Genomic DNA, 15,906 nt, shown 5'->3' with positions numbered 1-15,906 from the left:
CTTAGTAAAATAGTTTACTTATTTATCTAGTTTATTTACTTAATAATAATAATAATAATAATAATAATAATAATAATAATAATAATAATAATAACAATAATAATAATAATAATAATAATAATAATATTTAATTTATTAAAAATTATAATTACTTTTTTAATACTTAAATAATACTTTTTTTTAAATTCTTTTTAAAAGTATTTAATTATACTTTTAGATATCTTAAAGTTAAGTAATAGAATTTCTTTTAAAATTTAGGTATATATCTTTTATGAAATATTTTTTACTATTAGTTAAAATTATTTAAGATAATTGTTTATTAGTAAATACCTGTGGGCTGTGAAGCTATGTAGGCTAATTGGCTATGTAGTACCCTCCTTGGAGAGGCGGGTGCGTGGCACCTGTAGGACCTCTGCAACACACCTGCAATATTCATACTGTAAACTTCAAAATCAACGTAAGATTAGAAATGCGTACTTCGTGCTAAACTAACCGTACAGGCTAACAGGAGTGTCGACGATCGCTGAAACAGTTGAAAAAATTGTCCTCGGGCAGGGGTCGCTTTTGATCCAATTTTAACTTACCGACAGACCTACATTTGCTGCGTGATCCCTTCCATGGTAGCTTGCTTCGGTGACGAAAGTAAACACCAGCTTCGGTGCTAACGTAGATTCTTCGACCCTGCTTTCTCTCTAGTTACCTGCCAGTCCCGTACCGAACCTGGAAACAGTGGCCTTCTTCGCGCGTCATCTTTCAAGTCACCTTTCGTCAGTTGATTTACTAGCTTGTTTTGCTCGCCAACTCGCCGAACATGTGGCGAGTTGCGATGGTGGCCAGACAATGAGCTTAGACTTAGCTCCAATGCCAGTGTGCCGCCCGCGTAGCCAGCAAGCCAGTCGTTTGAGTCTTGAAAGCAAGGAACGTGTCGCAGTGTTGTGAATGATCCACTAATCTCAAAAATACGAGTCTCAAAGGAAACCAAGTCCAAGACCGTCAGCGGCTGGCGAGCCGCCGCTTTCCCAGAGAGGGGCGCAAATCCACTACGTCATGAGCAGAACCATGGTTTGGCTGGCAGTCGTTTTGCAAACATGCACTCAGGTCATAGCCATGACGAACTTGGTTCAATGCGCAATGTCGGTTCCAGGCTAGTTTTTGTCACTGGGCTGGCTATTGATGATTCGTAGCGTCCTATCTGTAAGGTCTTTTGGCAAATTGGCAGATTTGAGCACGGTGGTGCACATGTCATCTGATGCCAATCAGTCAGGCTTGACTGTCTGGATCTAGAAGTAAATAGTATTCGCTTATCGGTCGAGTGGGAGTGTGGCAAAGTCGCGCGTGCAGCCAGCTGCCATCTGCCAGCTGCGTTGGCCCGGCACTGGGCAATGCTACTAGGGCGGGAAGACAAAGGACTGAACTCTATCGAGATGCTAGAATTGAAATCCTGGAACACAGCCCTTCACATGATGGCAACAGAACGTCATGCGCTTTTCCTGATCCGAAGACATAGGCACATTGCAAGCAATAATCACAAGGAGTTTAGTTCGAAGACCAACGACGAGCGTTGCAGTAGACGAACTTGCAAAGTACAGAATGACGAGACACTGCCACCTTGGATAGACATAGAAGGTGGTACTGGTAGTAACAAGGCGCCTTTTCATTGTATGCTGTTGAGGCCTCTTATTGTTAACTATTCGCAATGCGGTCCGTACTGGTATTACAAAGGGTTGTTAACGGGCAATATGGCAACGAAGCAGGGCCTCGAGCTGTGCGGAAGATATAAACTCGAAGACTCGTCTTGGATGTGCCCTCTGTTCAGAGGAGCAACTTCAACTTTCAAGCCACTAGGGCTGTGCGAAGAGCTGCTCTTATGCCTGTACTCTGTACAATAAATGAGAACTGTTGTCCAGCCTCGCCTGCGTGGATTGGATTTGGTAGCTGGTAGCCTTGCCAGTTGCTCGCAAGCGCTCCAGCCACAACTGTAGTGGGCAGCTAACTAGGAGCAGTGGCCGCTATGCCCACAATTGGCCCTTGCTGATGCTGGTTCAGGCGGTGAGAGGTTGGGGTCAGCAACAAGCTATGCCGATTGCACAGATGTGTATTCGAGTTTGGCCCACAGACTGCGCCCCCTGCTGGACGCGTGGCGGAGGCATTGGAGGGAGAGGAGCGCATTGACAGAGCACGCTGATTATAGTTACGCAAGGTATGCTCTATGTAGGCGGGCATCGTCGGTCCGGTCACAGCTCGCAGACTTTCTGGCAGCACGTGTCGGGCGAGAGATTGTTGAGAGGTGTTCACGATTGTCTTGTCTACAATGGGTAAGCAGGAATAAACTGTCAACCGGTAACGCAGTTGTCTGCGCCACGGCAGAACTCGGCCAAACACTGGCGAGCGAGTCGGCGTACTGCACAGCCAAGCAAAAGAATGAGTCTGGCCAGGTTGACGGGCAACGCGCTGGTAAGCAGTTGGGCGGTGCAATCAGGGTGGGCTGACCGAGCACAACGGCGCGACCAGCTGGCCAGCCACAGCATCTGTTGTGCAGCAAGTACGAGATGAATTTAACCTCTGGACCCTCTTGCGACTATTCACAACGGCGGCGCTTTCTTCTTCTTTTTGCTCTTTTTTCTTTGCCGACAGGTGTAGCTGGGCTGGGTCTACCTACTCTACTCGCCCCACACCCGCCGGCGGCCGCCAATCTGTGGTTCATGACCAACATGAACTTGGTGAGTAAGCGCAGTCGTAGACGTGGTGCATTGGATAAAAGCATCTGTACTTGTATTTCGCACCTAGCATAGTGCACACCACACCCTCTAGCCTCTAGCGCCTTCCACGGGTCTTCCTACAGCGGTGCTGTTGCTTGCGCAAGTTGTGCTGCATTGTGCTGGCTGGTGAGTTGACGTCCCACCCCAGCCTGCGCTCTCTGCTTAGCGGCCTTTGCCCAGCACCCAGCCCCAGTAACCGTCACCTTTTCTTCCTCCTTCCTATCGTCACTAACAATTGTTGCTCTTTCCCTACATCCAACGCGCCACTACCTGACCTATCGTTCCGCGTACCCTTATCATTGCTTGCGCATCGATCCCATCTTAACCCTTCGCCTTGCTCGCTGCTGCTTGTACGTGTCGCCACTACGTCCTCGCCCTTGCCTCTCGCGTGCATTCTGCGCCCGAGTCAACCAGCACCTAGCAAAAAAAATTAATCATCCACCACCAGCTTTCGCCACGTTCATCAGCCACACGTTCGTTTCGCTTCGCCAAATCTACACTAGAGGGCAGGCGACATGATTGCTTGATGTCCCGCTCTGACGTTCGTCATTTGAATGCTTTCCGCGCTTCATCTTTCTGTTGCGCCGCTTTGTTCTCTCGGACTTGAGTCTTATGGCATCAACCGGAGGCGACATTGACGCCACATCTGCTCTTTCCACCGCAGCGCGCCTCCAGAACCATTTGCCCGACGCTTCCCCTTCTGATCCAACTGCCCGGGCCAACACCAAACGACAGCACGAACACGATTTGCTCTCTCCCACCTCGCCATCTAACCGAGCCGATCCTTTCGAATCCCCTGCCAAAACCGCTCGCATCGCCTTCGCCCACGTTCATTCCCCCTTACTACAATTGACTGGCGCAGTAGCCCTTGAAGATCTGCACCGCAAAAGACTTCAAGAACGAGAAGCTGTCAGAACCCAACTACCAATCACGGAGAACCCGAGCCACAAAGCCTTAACTTCACTCATGTCAGGCGGAATCGAACCAATGAGCCGCACAACAGACGCACCTCAATTTGCGCCTACCGCTGATATGGAGCCAGCGGCCAAGGCGGCCAGCGCCCTCGCTGCTGCTGCCAATAGTGCTACCCGCCTAGAAGGGAGCGTCGCCGATGTCGCCTCCGACCAAACATCAAACGCTACTGCTCCACAGCTTGTCGCCAGCCCAGGCCCCATGGACGTTGATGACGGCGAGCATCTCTCACCCGAGCATGTTGATGGCCAGGAAGGGCGGCACCAGCCCGGCTCCATGCCATATCCCGGCTCATCCTTCGCCACTTCTCATCTTGGTAATAACCACAGGGGAATGACGTATCCTATCCCATCGCCCGTTCAAGGCTCGCCAACATCCTCGGGTACCAAAAAGCATAGGTGTCCTTATTGCAATACCGAATTCACGAGACATCACAACCTCAAGAGCCACTTGCTTACACATAGCCAAGAAAAACCGTATGTTTGCACCGAATGCCAAATGCGCTTTCGTCGTTTGCATGATCTCAAGCGCCACGGCAAACTTCACACTGGAGAGAAGCCTCACATTTGCCTTAAATGTGATCGCAAGTTTGCTAGAGGAGACGCCCTGGCGAGACATGCAAAAGGTGCTGGCGGCTGTGCCGGTCGCAGATTCAGCTTAGGTAGCTTCGCTGAGGGGGATGAGATCGATGGCAGTATTGCCGAAGCTGACGATTCTGCCATGTCCGGTATGACTTACGACCAGGGCGACGAGGAAGAGCTGCGTCGACAAAGTCTTCCGACTGGTGGCCATCAGCCTGATCAATACTCGACACAGTCACGCACATACCCTCCATCGGGACCTCGGCTTGCTGCCAACATAGCTAGTGGACTTTACCCGCCCAATGCGAGCCAGACACAGTCGAGCAACAGTACGGCTTCGTCGGTTCCTAATAGCACGGGTACAGCCCGCACTGGACATACAAGCGTGTCGTCCGCCGCTACAGGCTGTGGAAACACTGGTTTGTACTCTCAAAATGCCATGACAGAGAGTCCCAAGGCTTTGAGTCCAGCAATTCCAGCTCATGAATTAGCTGCCACCGGTCGGCCTCGATCTCCTCAACAGAATCAGCAAGCACAGTCTACGCGGCGTCAGTCACCACCTCTCGGGCAGAGACCCAAGCTGCCAGCTCTGTCTCATCCTAGTTTCCCAGGGCCGCCAACACCGGCTGGAAACAATTATGCGAGATCCCCAGCCGAATCAAACATGTTTGCCCAGAGTGATCCAGGTGTCTGGGCGTATATCCAAGCCATGGATGAAAAGCTTAAGGGCTTGGTCGAAGAGGTTGATACGCTCAAGAAACGCGTTGGTGTACTCGAGACTGGTACCAGCAACTCAGCTGGGCTCCCCTGACTGGTTTTTGTTTGTTCACATTTAACTGCAGGCGAATCAAAAGTAATTTCGGGAGGGGCATTGACTGCCTACAGTCATCAGGCGCAGGGAGAGGACACATTTTAAGAATGGGGGAATGGCGTTATCGGATGATCGGTTTATTTGAGAAGATCTGCGTTGCAATCCTACACAAAATTAAGTAACGACAAGCCAGACATTTTCTTGCTCTTATGATTGATTTCATACGCTGTACTATATATATTGCTTCTGCCGTCATACAATCCTTCTCTGCTTAGTAGCGGTGGGCCAGGCAGAGTAAAGCTAAAATGTTAACATATACTATTTTACTTTACATTTTCTAAGCATTATTAATCCGTAATATTAAAATCTTCATTATAGTATCTATAAGTAGTAGATAAAGCCTAATAGTCTTAGTATATACCTACGTTACTCTAGTAAGTAACTAGATACCATATAAAACACTAAAAAATATAAAGTAAATATACTAAGAGAATAAAATAGTATAATTTTACTTCTTCTAGTAGGTCTAAATACCTTTACTTAGTTTAGTATATAACTTCTAAGGGTATTAAAATGTTATATAAAGGCTATTAGGATTTATATAATAATCCTTACTAAATTTAGTAAAGTGTGCATTTTATATAGACGAGTCGCTAGTACCTAGTCCTTTAAAAAACTTAAGATCACGGCATTTAGGTAGGTATGTGTTTCCCACCATAGCGGCCTAGCGATGCGCCCACCAGTGCTGAACCAACACAGCGTAGCAAGCTTAATTGCGACACGTGAAACGCATTATGCGATAAAGACATAATAGATCTAGTGGACTGATTTTCACACCAAAGTTCATTGTGTGCACTGGAATTGTCCCTCCTTACCGTGTGCGTGATTGTAAGTGGTCGCCTTAGCTGCTGTGGGAGCATCCCTTTGGACCCACCAAGCCAGACGACATCATCCACATCGCTCCTCGTCCAACCCATCACCCCGATCAAAGGCTTGTACCAGCACTTCAAGCTGCGCAAAGCTATCTGCACCCCGACAATTTCTATCTAGAAACCGCCAATCTCCAAAGAGACATAAAAAAACGCTCAAATAGGAGGCTTTTTTATTGTCTACTCAATCGTTGGTGGCCATCGCCCGCGTCGCCAAGTTTCCAAAAGTCGCGGTCAGCCAAGATGGTTGACAGTGAGGCGAATTCGCCAACATGGAAGTTCACGCAGTACGAGGATTCGCATACGTCTGAAAATGTACCCAGCTGAGCAAACATAGGTGTTTCGGCGATAAAGGTGACGTGGAGGACATCACGGAGGGTGCGTTGAATTCTTCCCCGCTGATGGGTTCGGTTGTCTCGGTGTAGGTGTGCTAACTTGCTCCGATCGACTCTAGCCGACATCATCTCTACTGTCGAGTTCGACCACACGGGGAACTACCTCGCTACAGGTGATAAGGGTGGTCGCGTCGTCTTATTTGAGCGCAACGAGACTGTGTGTTTATCTGCTTCTAAGGCTACTGCCTGCTTTGGAGAACCTGCTAATCGTTCCCTTTGCAGAAGAAGTCATGCGAGTACAAGTTCCACACAGAGTTTCAATCGCACGAACCTGAGTTCGATTATCTCAAGTCACTCGAGATCGAAGAGAAGATCAACAAGATCAAATGGTGCCGACGCCAAAACGCCTCCCACTACCTGTTATCGACAAATGACAAAACAATCAAACTGTGGAAGGTGTTCGAGAAGTCGCTCAAGGTTGTTGCCGAGAACAACCTATCGCATGATCTGACGCCGGGAAATGCTGCAGGGGGCGGTGGCGTGGCTCGATCGCGGGCTCTTTCGCAGCAGTTTCGAAATGCCACAGATCTGAAGCTTCCACGACTCACACATCATGATACTGTTGTGGCGGCGGTGCCTCGTCGCACTTATGCGAATGCGCACGCGTACCATATCAACAGTATCTCCGTCAATAGCGATGGTGAAACCTACATCAGCAGTGACGACTTGCGAATTAACCTCTGGAACCTGAACATCCAAGACCAAAGCTTCAACATCGTGGACATCAAGCCGGCCAACATGGAAGAACTTACTGAGGTTATTACTGCTGCCGAGTTCCATCCGCTTAGCTGCAACTGGTTCATGTACGCGAGCTCCAAGGGAACGATCAAGCTAGCTGATATGAGAGAGAGCGCGCTCTGCGATCAACACGCAAAAAGTAAGACCAGGCACCCGGAGCAGCTTTGCGGCTACTAATATTTTCCGTAGTGTTCGAGCAGGACGAGGACCCATCGTCAAGATCCTTCTTCTCGGAGATCATCTCCTCCATCTCCGACGTGCGCTTTTCCTACGATGGCCGATACATACTGTCCCGCGACTATCTCACCGTAAAGATCTGGGATATCAATATGGAGCGGCAGCCGGTGAAGACGATACCTATTCATGAGCACTTACGACCTCGCTTATGTGATACATACGAGAACGACAGTATTTTCGACAAATTTGAGGTTGTTTTCTCGGGCGATGCCAAAAACGTGATGACAGGCAGCTACAACAACAACTTTATGATCTACCCGTCTGACCCAGACAAAGAAGTCGAAGTTGTTCTTCAAGCGGACAAATCTGCTTTCAAGGCGAAGAAGGTTGGCGTGCCCACTCCTATAAACTCCACAAGCCCGACCTCGAACGGCAAGAAGAACGGCTCACGAGCTGGGAGCCCTGGGGCTCAGCGCATGCGCAAGGAGACCGATGCAGATCAAATCGACTTCAACAAGAAGATTCTGCACATGAGTTGGCATCCCTTCGAAGATAGCATTGCTATTGCAGCAACTAACAACGTATGTCAACGCAAAAGAGACCTGTTCCCCTAATTCAATGAGCAACTAACTTAGATCGTAATTACAGCTTTTTGTCTTCTCCGCTCTGTAGGTCTTATAGGGCATGTCGGGAGGACGTTAAACTATCAAATGCTGCAAATGCACCCTATTTTACCCGGCCTTGCGGGTAATATATCACCGTCGCTGAGATAACGCCATATGAAGATTAGATTTCGGTGTCAACGAATCGATGCTTAGTCCATCATTGAATAGCGCTGCCGCTCAGAGGGAGCTCTGTCGTCAGTCTGTTCGGACGAATCCGCGGCCTGATGGTGAGGGGGTGCTTGAAGCGATTCTGTCAGTGTCGGCATGCTGCGTGTGGCATTCACCGCTAAATCCAGAGGCCGCTTAGCGGAAATAGCAATCTGTGCAGTCAGGTCAGAGACAGACGTTAGGTGGGAGAGAAAGACCTAAAAAAAGACATAAAATCAATTCGAAGGGCCGTCTTGATAAAAATAAATAACATGTTTTAGTAATACGAGCTAGATATCATGTGAAAAATAAGAGGTAAAGAGGTAAAAAGAATATATAGTACTTATATAATATAAGTATATAAGTAGTAGAGGTATTATAGTCTAATAGTAAATGATAGTTAAAGTAGTTAATTACCTTCTTTAAGTTAAATAATTAAACTATTATAATTAAAGTTATTTTAATATAGATAACTAAATTTAATTATTATAGTTCTTTTAGAATAATAACATTATAATATAATATTAGTTATATATTAATATTTTCTTAAATTTTAGATCTAATATAAAGAAAATTAATAACTTAGGAATACTAATTTTTTATAATAATTAATAATATAATATAAACTTATAATAGGATTCTATAAAGGATTAATTCAATATTAACTAAAAATATTTTAGTACTTTACTAAATATAAGCTTTAGCTAGTTTATAGTAGCTTAGGAGAATTCTAGGGCTTTATCTTAGTAGTTAAAGTAGAAAAATTATCTTTAGGTATCGACTATAACCTACTGTAAGGGCCTTATTAATTGTCGGCCTGTTTCGCAGGTTTTATTAGCTAAAACGTAGGGGAAATCTGTTTATAGCTAATTAAGAATAATTATTAGGTATAAGTAAAAGCCTATTAAGCTTAGGTAAGGATAGGTAAGGATAGGTTATAACCGTAAAGAATATACCTATATATAGTAGATGTAGAGAATTCTATAAAAATTATAAAAATCTAAGCTTTGATTCTCTCTTTTTTAGAATACTGGTTAGGGGTTAGTGGTTAAGGTTAGTGGTTAGTGGCTAGGGGTAAGGGTTAATGGTAACGGATAGGATCAGTGGTATGTATGTTAGGTACTTTGGTGCCCTAATTTTCGGCCGACAAAACCTGTGCAACAGGCCGACAATTAACGTCGCCCCCCACTGTAAGAGGAACATCCATCAAACGAGGGTTCTGTCATTAAGACCTGCTCCTCGACCACAGGATTCAACTGTTCTTCACCCCCATCACTACTCTACCTTTTTTGCCTGTGCTGCTCGCGACATTCAAAGTCAAGGGATAGCAGGCTGTGCAAGCCGACAATTATTCTACACTCTCTCACCTAGAGGTCACTGATACCTATCTCACCACCGCCCAGTTCGCAGCACCGTCGCAGTAGTGTCTGCCCCTCTTCTACGTCGCGGTGACTGGATCGACTCACATCACAGATCATGACATCGCAGTACGCTTCGCACGGTCGCGGCGGCGCGGGCAACATGTCCGACGCCAAGTCGTCGCCGAAATTAAAGCCGTCCGACCTGGAGACTCCAACGCTCAAGAAAGCCATTGTCACCACCGGGCGCGGAGGTACAGGCAACATGGCGAAGAACAAGGATCCTGTCGAGACCCGATTGCGCCAGGACGTCAGGCCGTGAGTCACCAGTCCCAGGGATCTGCACACGATAGAACTAGCTTTACTGACGTGCACGTTTCGGCTGCAGTATTCCCCGTCGCTATAGCAGTGGCGCTCAGCTCACAGGTCGCGGCGGCGCTGGCAACGTTTTCAAGGACGACGCCGAGGAACTGTCACAAAGCTCAAGCCGCGAGCAAGCTATTTCCGATGACCCAGATCGTCCCGATACACCTTCAAAACTCCGAAAAGGTTGGCCCTTCAGCAAGAAGGCGTAAATGAGTGCACTCGGCCAGACAAGATAGTACCACTGGCCAGAGGCCTATTACTATTGGTGCTGTTTTACATATTCACCGCCCTTCACTGTTCTCCTTGCTGACGACGTAGTGCGGAGTTAGGGTCACCTTTTCGTAGCGGTGTTCTAGCGACGACTGCCTCAAAGATTCAAAACACATCTCTGGAAATATGTAGCAGGCAGCTCACGCCATGACTACGTGCGAAATTTGACTGCACATGAAAGCAAACAAATAGGACAGAAGGGCGAGAAGTATTCCCAATTTCTCTCCGGATTGATGTATAAATGTCTACCCATTTGCTTCCGCTTACATCAAAGTTTACATCAATGCGCCCTAACAGGCTTACAATAACATTGACATATTACTTTCGGAAACGCTCAGCAGGATGACTTTGACAGTCTCTTGGAGCACATCAACAATCAAGAACAGTATTGAATCGATTTTCTCAGACCTTGGTCAGGCGATGTATCTCTTCAAAAAAGTGTTTTAGATTATCGGGATTGACACCAGGGGTAATGCCTGATTGTAAGATTAGTACTCTTCTCAGACCCAGAGTATACTGTTGCTTACCGTGTCCCAGGTTGGCAATCCAACCCTTCTTTGTTTCGGCCCAGAACCCATCCACAGTGCGCTGGACAGCTTCAGTAATGGCTGCCTTCGTGCCATACAAAACACCTGGATCGGCATTGCCTTGAAAGACGACATTGCGGTCGCCGCGGATCTTTACGGCCTCAACAGGATCATGCAGCCAGTCAAGGCCAACAACGTTGTAACCCATGTTGCAAGCCTTGTCCAGAGAATGGTAGGCGCCCTTGGGGAACACTGTCATAGGAACAGGCTCAAGATCGAGGCTTCTTAGCTTCACTGGCAGCTTTTGTGCGATATGCGCTAGGAATGGCTCTGAGAACTTGCTGAATGAATCGGGACCGAGCTCACCAGCCCACGAGTCAAACACCATGACGAGTTGAGCACCAGCTTCGACCTGAAGAGCCAGATGTTCCACACAGATATCCGCGATCTTGGTCAAGAGCTTCTTGGTCGCGTCAGGATACTTGTAGATCCACGTCTTGCTCTGCGCAAAAAGTTTAGTACCACCACCCTCAACCATGTAGCAAAGCAGCGTCCACGGTGCACCGCAGAAGCCGATCAAGGGCACACGGCCCTTGAGTTTTTGACGCGTGAGCGTGATGGCTTTGTAGACGTAGCTGAGTTCCTTGGCGACGTCAACGTTGCGCTCCAAGACCATGTTGTATTGCTCGTCCTCGGGAGTCTTCAGAGGCTGCGGAAAATGCGGACCCTTTTGGTCTACCATTTCAACTGTCATTCCCATAGCTTGCGGGATAACTAAAATGTCGGAGAATATAATGGCGGCGTCGATAAGGCCGGCATAACGATCAACTGGCTGAAGGGTCAGATTTGAGGCTACCTCGGGATCCCGGCAACATTCAAAAAAGTCTCGACCAGCCTTCTCTTCATGATATTCGGGAAGATAGCGGCCAGCTTTCGAAGACCAAATCAGAGTCAGCATTTTGTATAGGGAAGGTTTGCGCTGCTTACCCTGCCGCATCACCCACATTGGCGGGCGTTCAACAACTTCGCCTAGCAGGAAAGCATTCGTTAGTTTGAGGCACCGAAGATCGCGACTGGAATTGTCGTCCAATAGAAATAGCGACATACCGCGAGCTGCGCGCAGCAGTAAATTGTTCTGCAAGGGCTCAAAATTGTGTTTCATTTTACCAATCCAACGCACAGTCATGCATCTGAATGGTTTCTCAAGCCTTCCCCCGCGTCGCTTCAAACTAGTAGATATTTAAATATTGGGGCGGAGCTTCGGGGTACGGGGGTACCTCTATCGTGCCGGAGCTCTTCGGGCCGGCCACAGCCACGCCAAAAGCAGCGCCACAACACGTCGCTACCTTCGCACAAGCTCTCAAGTTGCCTACCCTGGTTGCTGGGTGGGCAAACACTCCCTTGGAAACAACGGTACAACCTTCAACAGCTAGGCGATCATTGCCGACATCACTATCCAAAGCAGATTGACATACCTGGTGACTGCAAATGATCAAAATCTTCGATTTAACATCGCACAGAGGACAAAAAGCCACTCACGCGCCGAGATGTCGGAGCGTGAATATCAAATCAATCCGCTAGTCCAAGAGTCTATGATTCACAATGGCAGGGTAGACACCCACTTACAATCTTGCCTGCATATCCATCTTGTGCTGATACATGACTTCTTTATAGACCCTGTCAAACTTCCAAAGCATAACTGCTCCTCTCTTCGGCGTAACGGCCGGCGTTCTCGGTCTCGAATCATATACTGGCTTCCTGCTCTATCTTGTCCTTTCCATCGTTGCAACTCTCATGTTCTATGCCATTCAGATTGCACCTTCTTCACTTGCTGCGGGAAAATCAACTTTAGATCCCGGCCGATACTACTACAATTCTTTGGGCTTCTGGACGGGCGGCATTTTTAATGGTCTATCAGGTTTCATATTGACGTGGACTCTTTTCTATGGCCTGGTACGAGCCTAATAACTTCGAGTAGACAGCAAGACCAATATATCGGAGAAGTCATTATAAGATTTCGGACTACAATAAATATGTATTGTACAAAATGAATCAGTACACCGAATGTCCTCGCACTCTAGCACGCATAGGCGCCAAACTGTATATACAGAAATGCAAACAAGTGCTCCAGATGTAAAAATTACTCAACAATTTCAACTACTTTTCCAACGTGCCCCTCTAGGCCCGACCTATCCCGTGTACCGCCTTCTAGTATAATGACGCGCGAACCCATTTCAATCCACTCTCGAGTATGTAGCAACTCCAATTTCGCTTCAGCAGCGTTGCTGCCCTCCGAGAATCGTGAGCCTCCCGTTCCCATCTCAGTCATGCTTAACACACCAAGTTCATCCGTTGCAGTGCTTTCAGGCTCTTGAATCATCTTGTAGAATCCAGGATAATGAATCTTCGAAATACGCGCGGCAGCCCGAATACTGGCAACGTAAACTTTAACGAGGGCACCGACCGCGAGTGTGTTTGAGTCAAGTTCATCGAAAACAGCCGTGAACCCGCTTGCAGCCTGCAAAGTTAGGCTAGTATCCAACATGTGCTTCGATAGTACGGCGAGTATCATGCCCCTGCGAATACGCGGCAGGTCTCTGAGAAAGCCTCCATCACCCCTTCCCAGGACCAGGCCAATGGAGCCGGCCTGGCCGGCCTGAAGAGACCTTACTGGGAGGCGCAGGTTTCTGATGCTCACGACTTTGGCTTCGAGCCATTCTCCTTCAACGTCCGATGCAGGCAGAGCATTTTTCATGATAACTCTTGCTAGTTCTGTGGAATCAGGGTGAGAAATAGACAACCCAAAGCTGCTCGGTGATGGAGGATGCTCCGAACTGGATATTTTCCCGTCTTCATCTTCAGACGGAATTGGACCAACCACAATGCTCTCCCCAACCGTCAAACTACCGAATCTGAGATGACCCGAGACAATGATGCCACTCTGCGCAGCTGCGATATCGGTAGCCAAGCTTGTCTGAGAAATAGGTAGATTATAAGTATCGTCAATGTGGAAGAGCGAATCCGGCTGGTCGGGATTCAGCCCAACGCCGATCGAGTCGTGTGATTTCGGCGGAGGGGGTATCGGCAAGCTTTCCAGAAGAGCATGAAGCAAACCTATACCAGAGCCAGTCATGGAGCTAGTGAGGACAATTGGTACAATCTTGGTCAAGCTGCTGGCATTCTTCATGGCTTCGGTAATCGGGCTGATCTTCGATCTGTCGTTCGCGGGAATGTGAGTCAGCTCCCAGTATTTTTCTTGTTCGGGTTTTAAAATCTTCGGCGCTCGTCCTGCGTCTTTGATCACGCGTAAAACTTTTCCAAGTGTCTTTTGAAGCCCAACCTTGGAGGCCAAGTCCATCTTGGTGATAACGACCGTCATTGGAACGTCCAGCTTCAGAGAAAGAGTGAGATGTGCCTTCACGAGGTCGACGTAAGGTACTTCTATGCCGTTATTTTGTTGACCTGCGGGGTCATTCGAACCCGAATCCTGCCGGGAATCATCTGCTGCTACACAGAGAATGCTCCAGTGCGGTGCCCAGTTCATGAGACCTCGAAGAACAGTCCGGCTGTAGCGAGGATGTCCACCCGAGTCTGACACGAACAATAGTCTGCCATCTTGCGCTTGATCATGGACATCTATCCATGATTCAACATCTGGCCGAGAGAAGTTCAAAATAGCACCATCTTTGTAGCCAACCAGTTCTTGAGCAATTGAGCTGGTAACACCGGAGGCCATTTCGTGTCGGTGCTTCAGAAGGCTGAGTCTGCTTTTGCCTCTGCCATTATCCAAAGTTCCAGTAGACAGGGTACCAAGAAGGCTGGATTTGCCAGAAGTGGTGGGACCGGTCAGAGTCACCCTCAACTGCGAAGTTGTAGACGTGCCACGGCTGGTGATTGCAAGGCTCTGTCGGCCACTTCCGTCATCCACTTCCGTAGCATGATGATGCTTGAAGCTTGGGGTGACCATAGCCTCGGCTACCCAGAGCCTGTCTTTTCTAAGAACTTGCCGGACGGCGGCGTCACCACTGTCGACAAGATCGACACACTCCATCCATTCACATTTACCGACATTGACCATACGAATGACTTCAACAGTACAGCCTAGGCTTGCTGCCATGATCCTCAGTGTCGTCAAACTCTCGTCCATTTCGTCTCTTGTGAGTCCCACAAGCGTGCCGTCGTCCGATACACCAATTTCATATAACGCTCCCCCCGATTCTTCCAAGCCAGGGACCAAAGGGGTAAGTTGAATGGTGGAATTGAGATCAGAGTTCTCATCTGGAAATCGTGGGGTGACCAATTCTTTGGACCTCGCGGCGTGATACGGAGAAGATTGCTGCAGTCTCCAAAGAAGCTGTGTCGTCAGATGTTTGAGGCGCTGCTGTCGCGGCTGAGGAGCGACAACGTGTTTGACAAGAGTCACCCTCCCGCATGTATCAGCTAACGGCGTGCCAGTGCTCGATGTGCCGCTCTTGATGCGAGTTGACATATATGTAAAAGCTCTCCTGGGCCGCAGGAGAAGATGCAATTTGTACTCAGTAGGGCCTGCTTGAGGCTCGGCCTCTAATCTAATGAGGCCATAGTCTGAGAGCAAGTCATGCTTGTCGTTCGCGTCTTCTGTTGGGAAAGGGGTCGCCACGACCGGCTTTGCCGGTGAGATCCACGGCGAGGATACCTTGGGCGGATCTGGATCGTAGGTAAATATGGAAGCCATGATACTCGGTGACAAGTTTTCTCGTTGGCATTCATAACATGCCTAGGAGAGTCAAGTTGTACATATCAGTGTGTATGAATCTATTGAATTGCTTGACGCGCTGCCCGCGTTGTGTGTCGTATTTGCAGATGATGTTGCCATAAAGCCATTTTGCACGCCGGATTTGGAGATGACACGGCTACTTTGGCGGTTGCGAGGTAAAATTGTATGCTTTGACGATCTACCCCGGCTTGGGAGTGAGGCGGGCGAACACCTACGCCGTGATATAGCAGGTTAATGTACAGCTCTCAGGGTCCGACTACAATGCGCAAGCAGTGACGCATGACCGTTGTACTTGCCACCCACCCACGCTATACACGTGCCCGCACCCGTCGCTCCACTTAGGTGCTGCAGGGCTAGGCAGCCACCATAGCCACGTAGTCATAAAACGCTTTTCTTTTATATAAAAGCTAATATAAATATTAAAATTATACTTTAACTAGAGTTAGATATTCTAA

The 15,906-nt window shown here is 48.1% G+C and overlaps 5 protein-coding genes across 5 annotated transcripts; 3 read left to right on the top strand and 2 right to left on the bottom strand.

Moving 5' to 3' along the window:
• Positions 1-2,311: 2,311 nt before the first annotated feature.
• BBA_09942 (zinc finger protein crol gamma) lies at positions 2,312-5,123 on the top strand (the record flags this gene model as incomplete). Its single annotated transcript, XM_008605039.1, has 5 exons — positions 2,312-2,315; positions 2,350-2,454; positions 2,635-2,720; positions 2,812-2,885; positions 3,368-5,123. The coding sequence occupies 5 exons, from the start codon at positions 2,312-2,314 to the stop codon at positions 5,121-5,123; spliced, it is 2,025 nt and encodes a 674-aa protein (XP_008603261.1).
• A 1,172-nt stretch (positions 5,124-6,295) lies between these two features.
• On the top strand, positions 6,296-8,334 carry BBA_09941 (protein phosphatase 2A regulatory B subunit; the record flags this gene model as incomplete). The annotated part of the gene is made up of 7 exons (XM_008605038.1): positions 6,296-6,339; positions 6,390-6,430; positions 6,507-6,604; positions 6,670-7,324; positions 7,375-7,943; positions 8,011-8,030; positions 8,148-8,334. 7 exons carry the CDS (start codon positions 6,296-6,298, stop codon positions 8,332-8,334), a joined length of 1,614 nt encoding a protein of 537 aa, XP_008603260.1.
• A 1,316-nt stretch (positions 8,335-9,650) lies between these two features.
• On the top strand, positions 9,651-10,107 carry BBA_09940 (uncharacterized protein; the record flags this gene model as incomplete). Its single annotated transcript, XM_008605037.1, has 2 exons — positions 9,651-9,850; positions 9,921-10,107. 2 exons carry the CDS (start codon positions 9,651-9,653, stop codon positions 10,105-10,107), a joined length of 387 nt encoding a protein of 128 aa, XP_008603259.1.
• A 463-nt stretch (positions 10,108-10,570) lies between these two features.
• On the bottom strand, positions 10,571-11,857 carry BBA_09939 (uroporphyrinogen decarboxylase; the record flags this gene model as incomplete). The annotated part of the gene is made up of 3 exons (XM_008605036.1): positions 10,571-10,644; positions 10,696-11,724; positions 11,803-11,857. 3 exons carry the CDS (start codon positions 11,855-11,857, stop codon positions 10,571-10,573), a joined length of 1,158 nt encoding a protein of 385 aa, XP_008603258.1.
• A 978-nt stretch (positions 11,858-12,835) lies between these two features.
• BBA_09938 (GTP-binding protein) lies at positions 12,836-15,409 on the bottom strand (the record flags this gene model as incomplete). The annotated part of the gene is made up of 1 exon (XM_008605035.1): positions 12,836-15,409. One exon carries the CDS (start codon positions 15,407-15,409, stop codon positions 12,836-12,838), a length of 2,574 nt encoding a protein of 857 aa, XP_008603257.1.
• Positions 15,410-15,906: the final 497 nt, after the last annotated feature.

Source organism: Beauveria bassiana (assembly GCF_000280675.1).
Source record: "Beauveria bassiana ARSEF 2860 unplaced genomic scaffold BBA_S00076, whole genome shotgun sequence".
Lineage (NCBI taxonomy): Eukaryota > Fungi > Ascomycota > Sordariomycetes > Hypocreales > Cordycipitaceae > Beauveria > Beauveria bassiana.
Note: the sequence above shows the minus strand (reverse complement) of the source record. Positions and strands in the feature narration are given on the sequence as shown.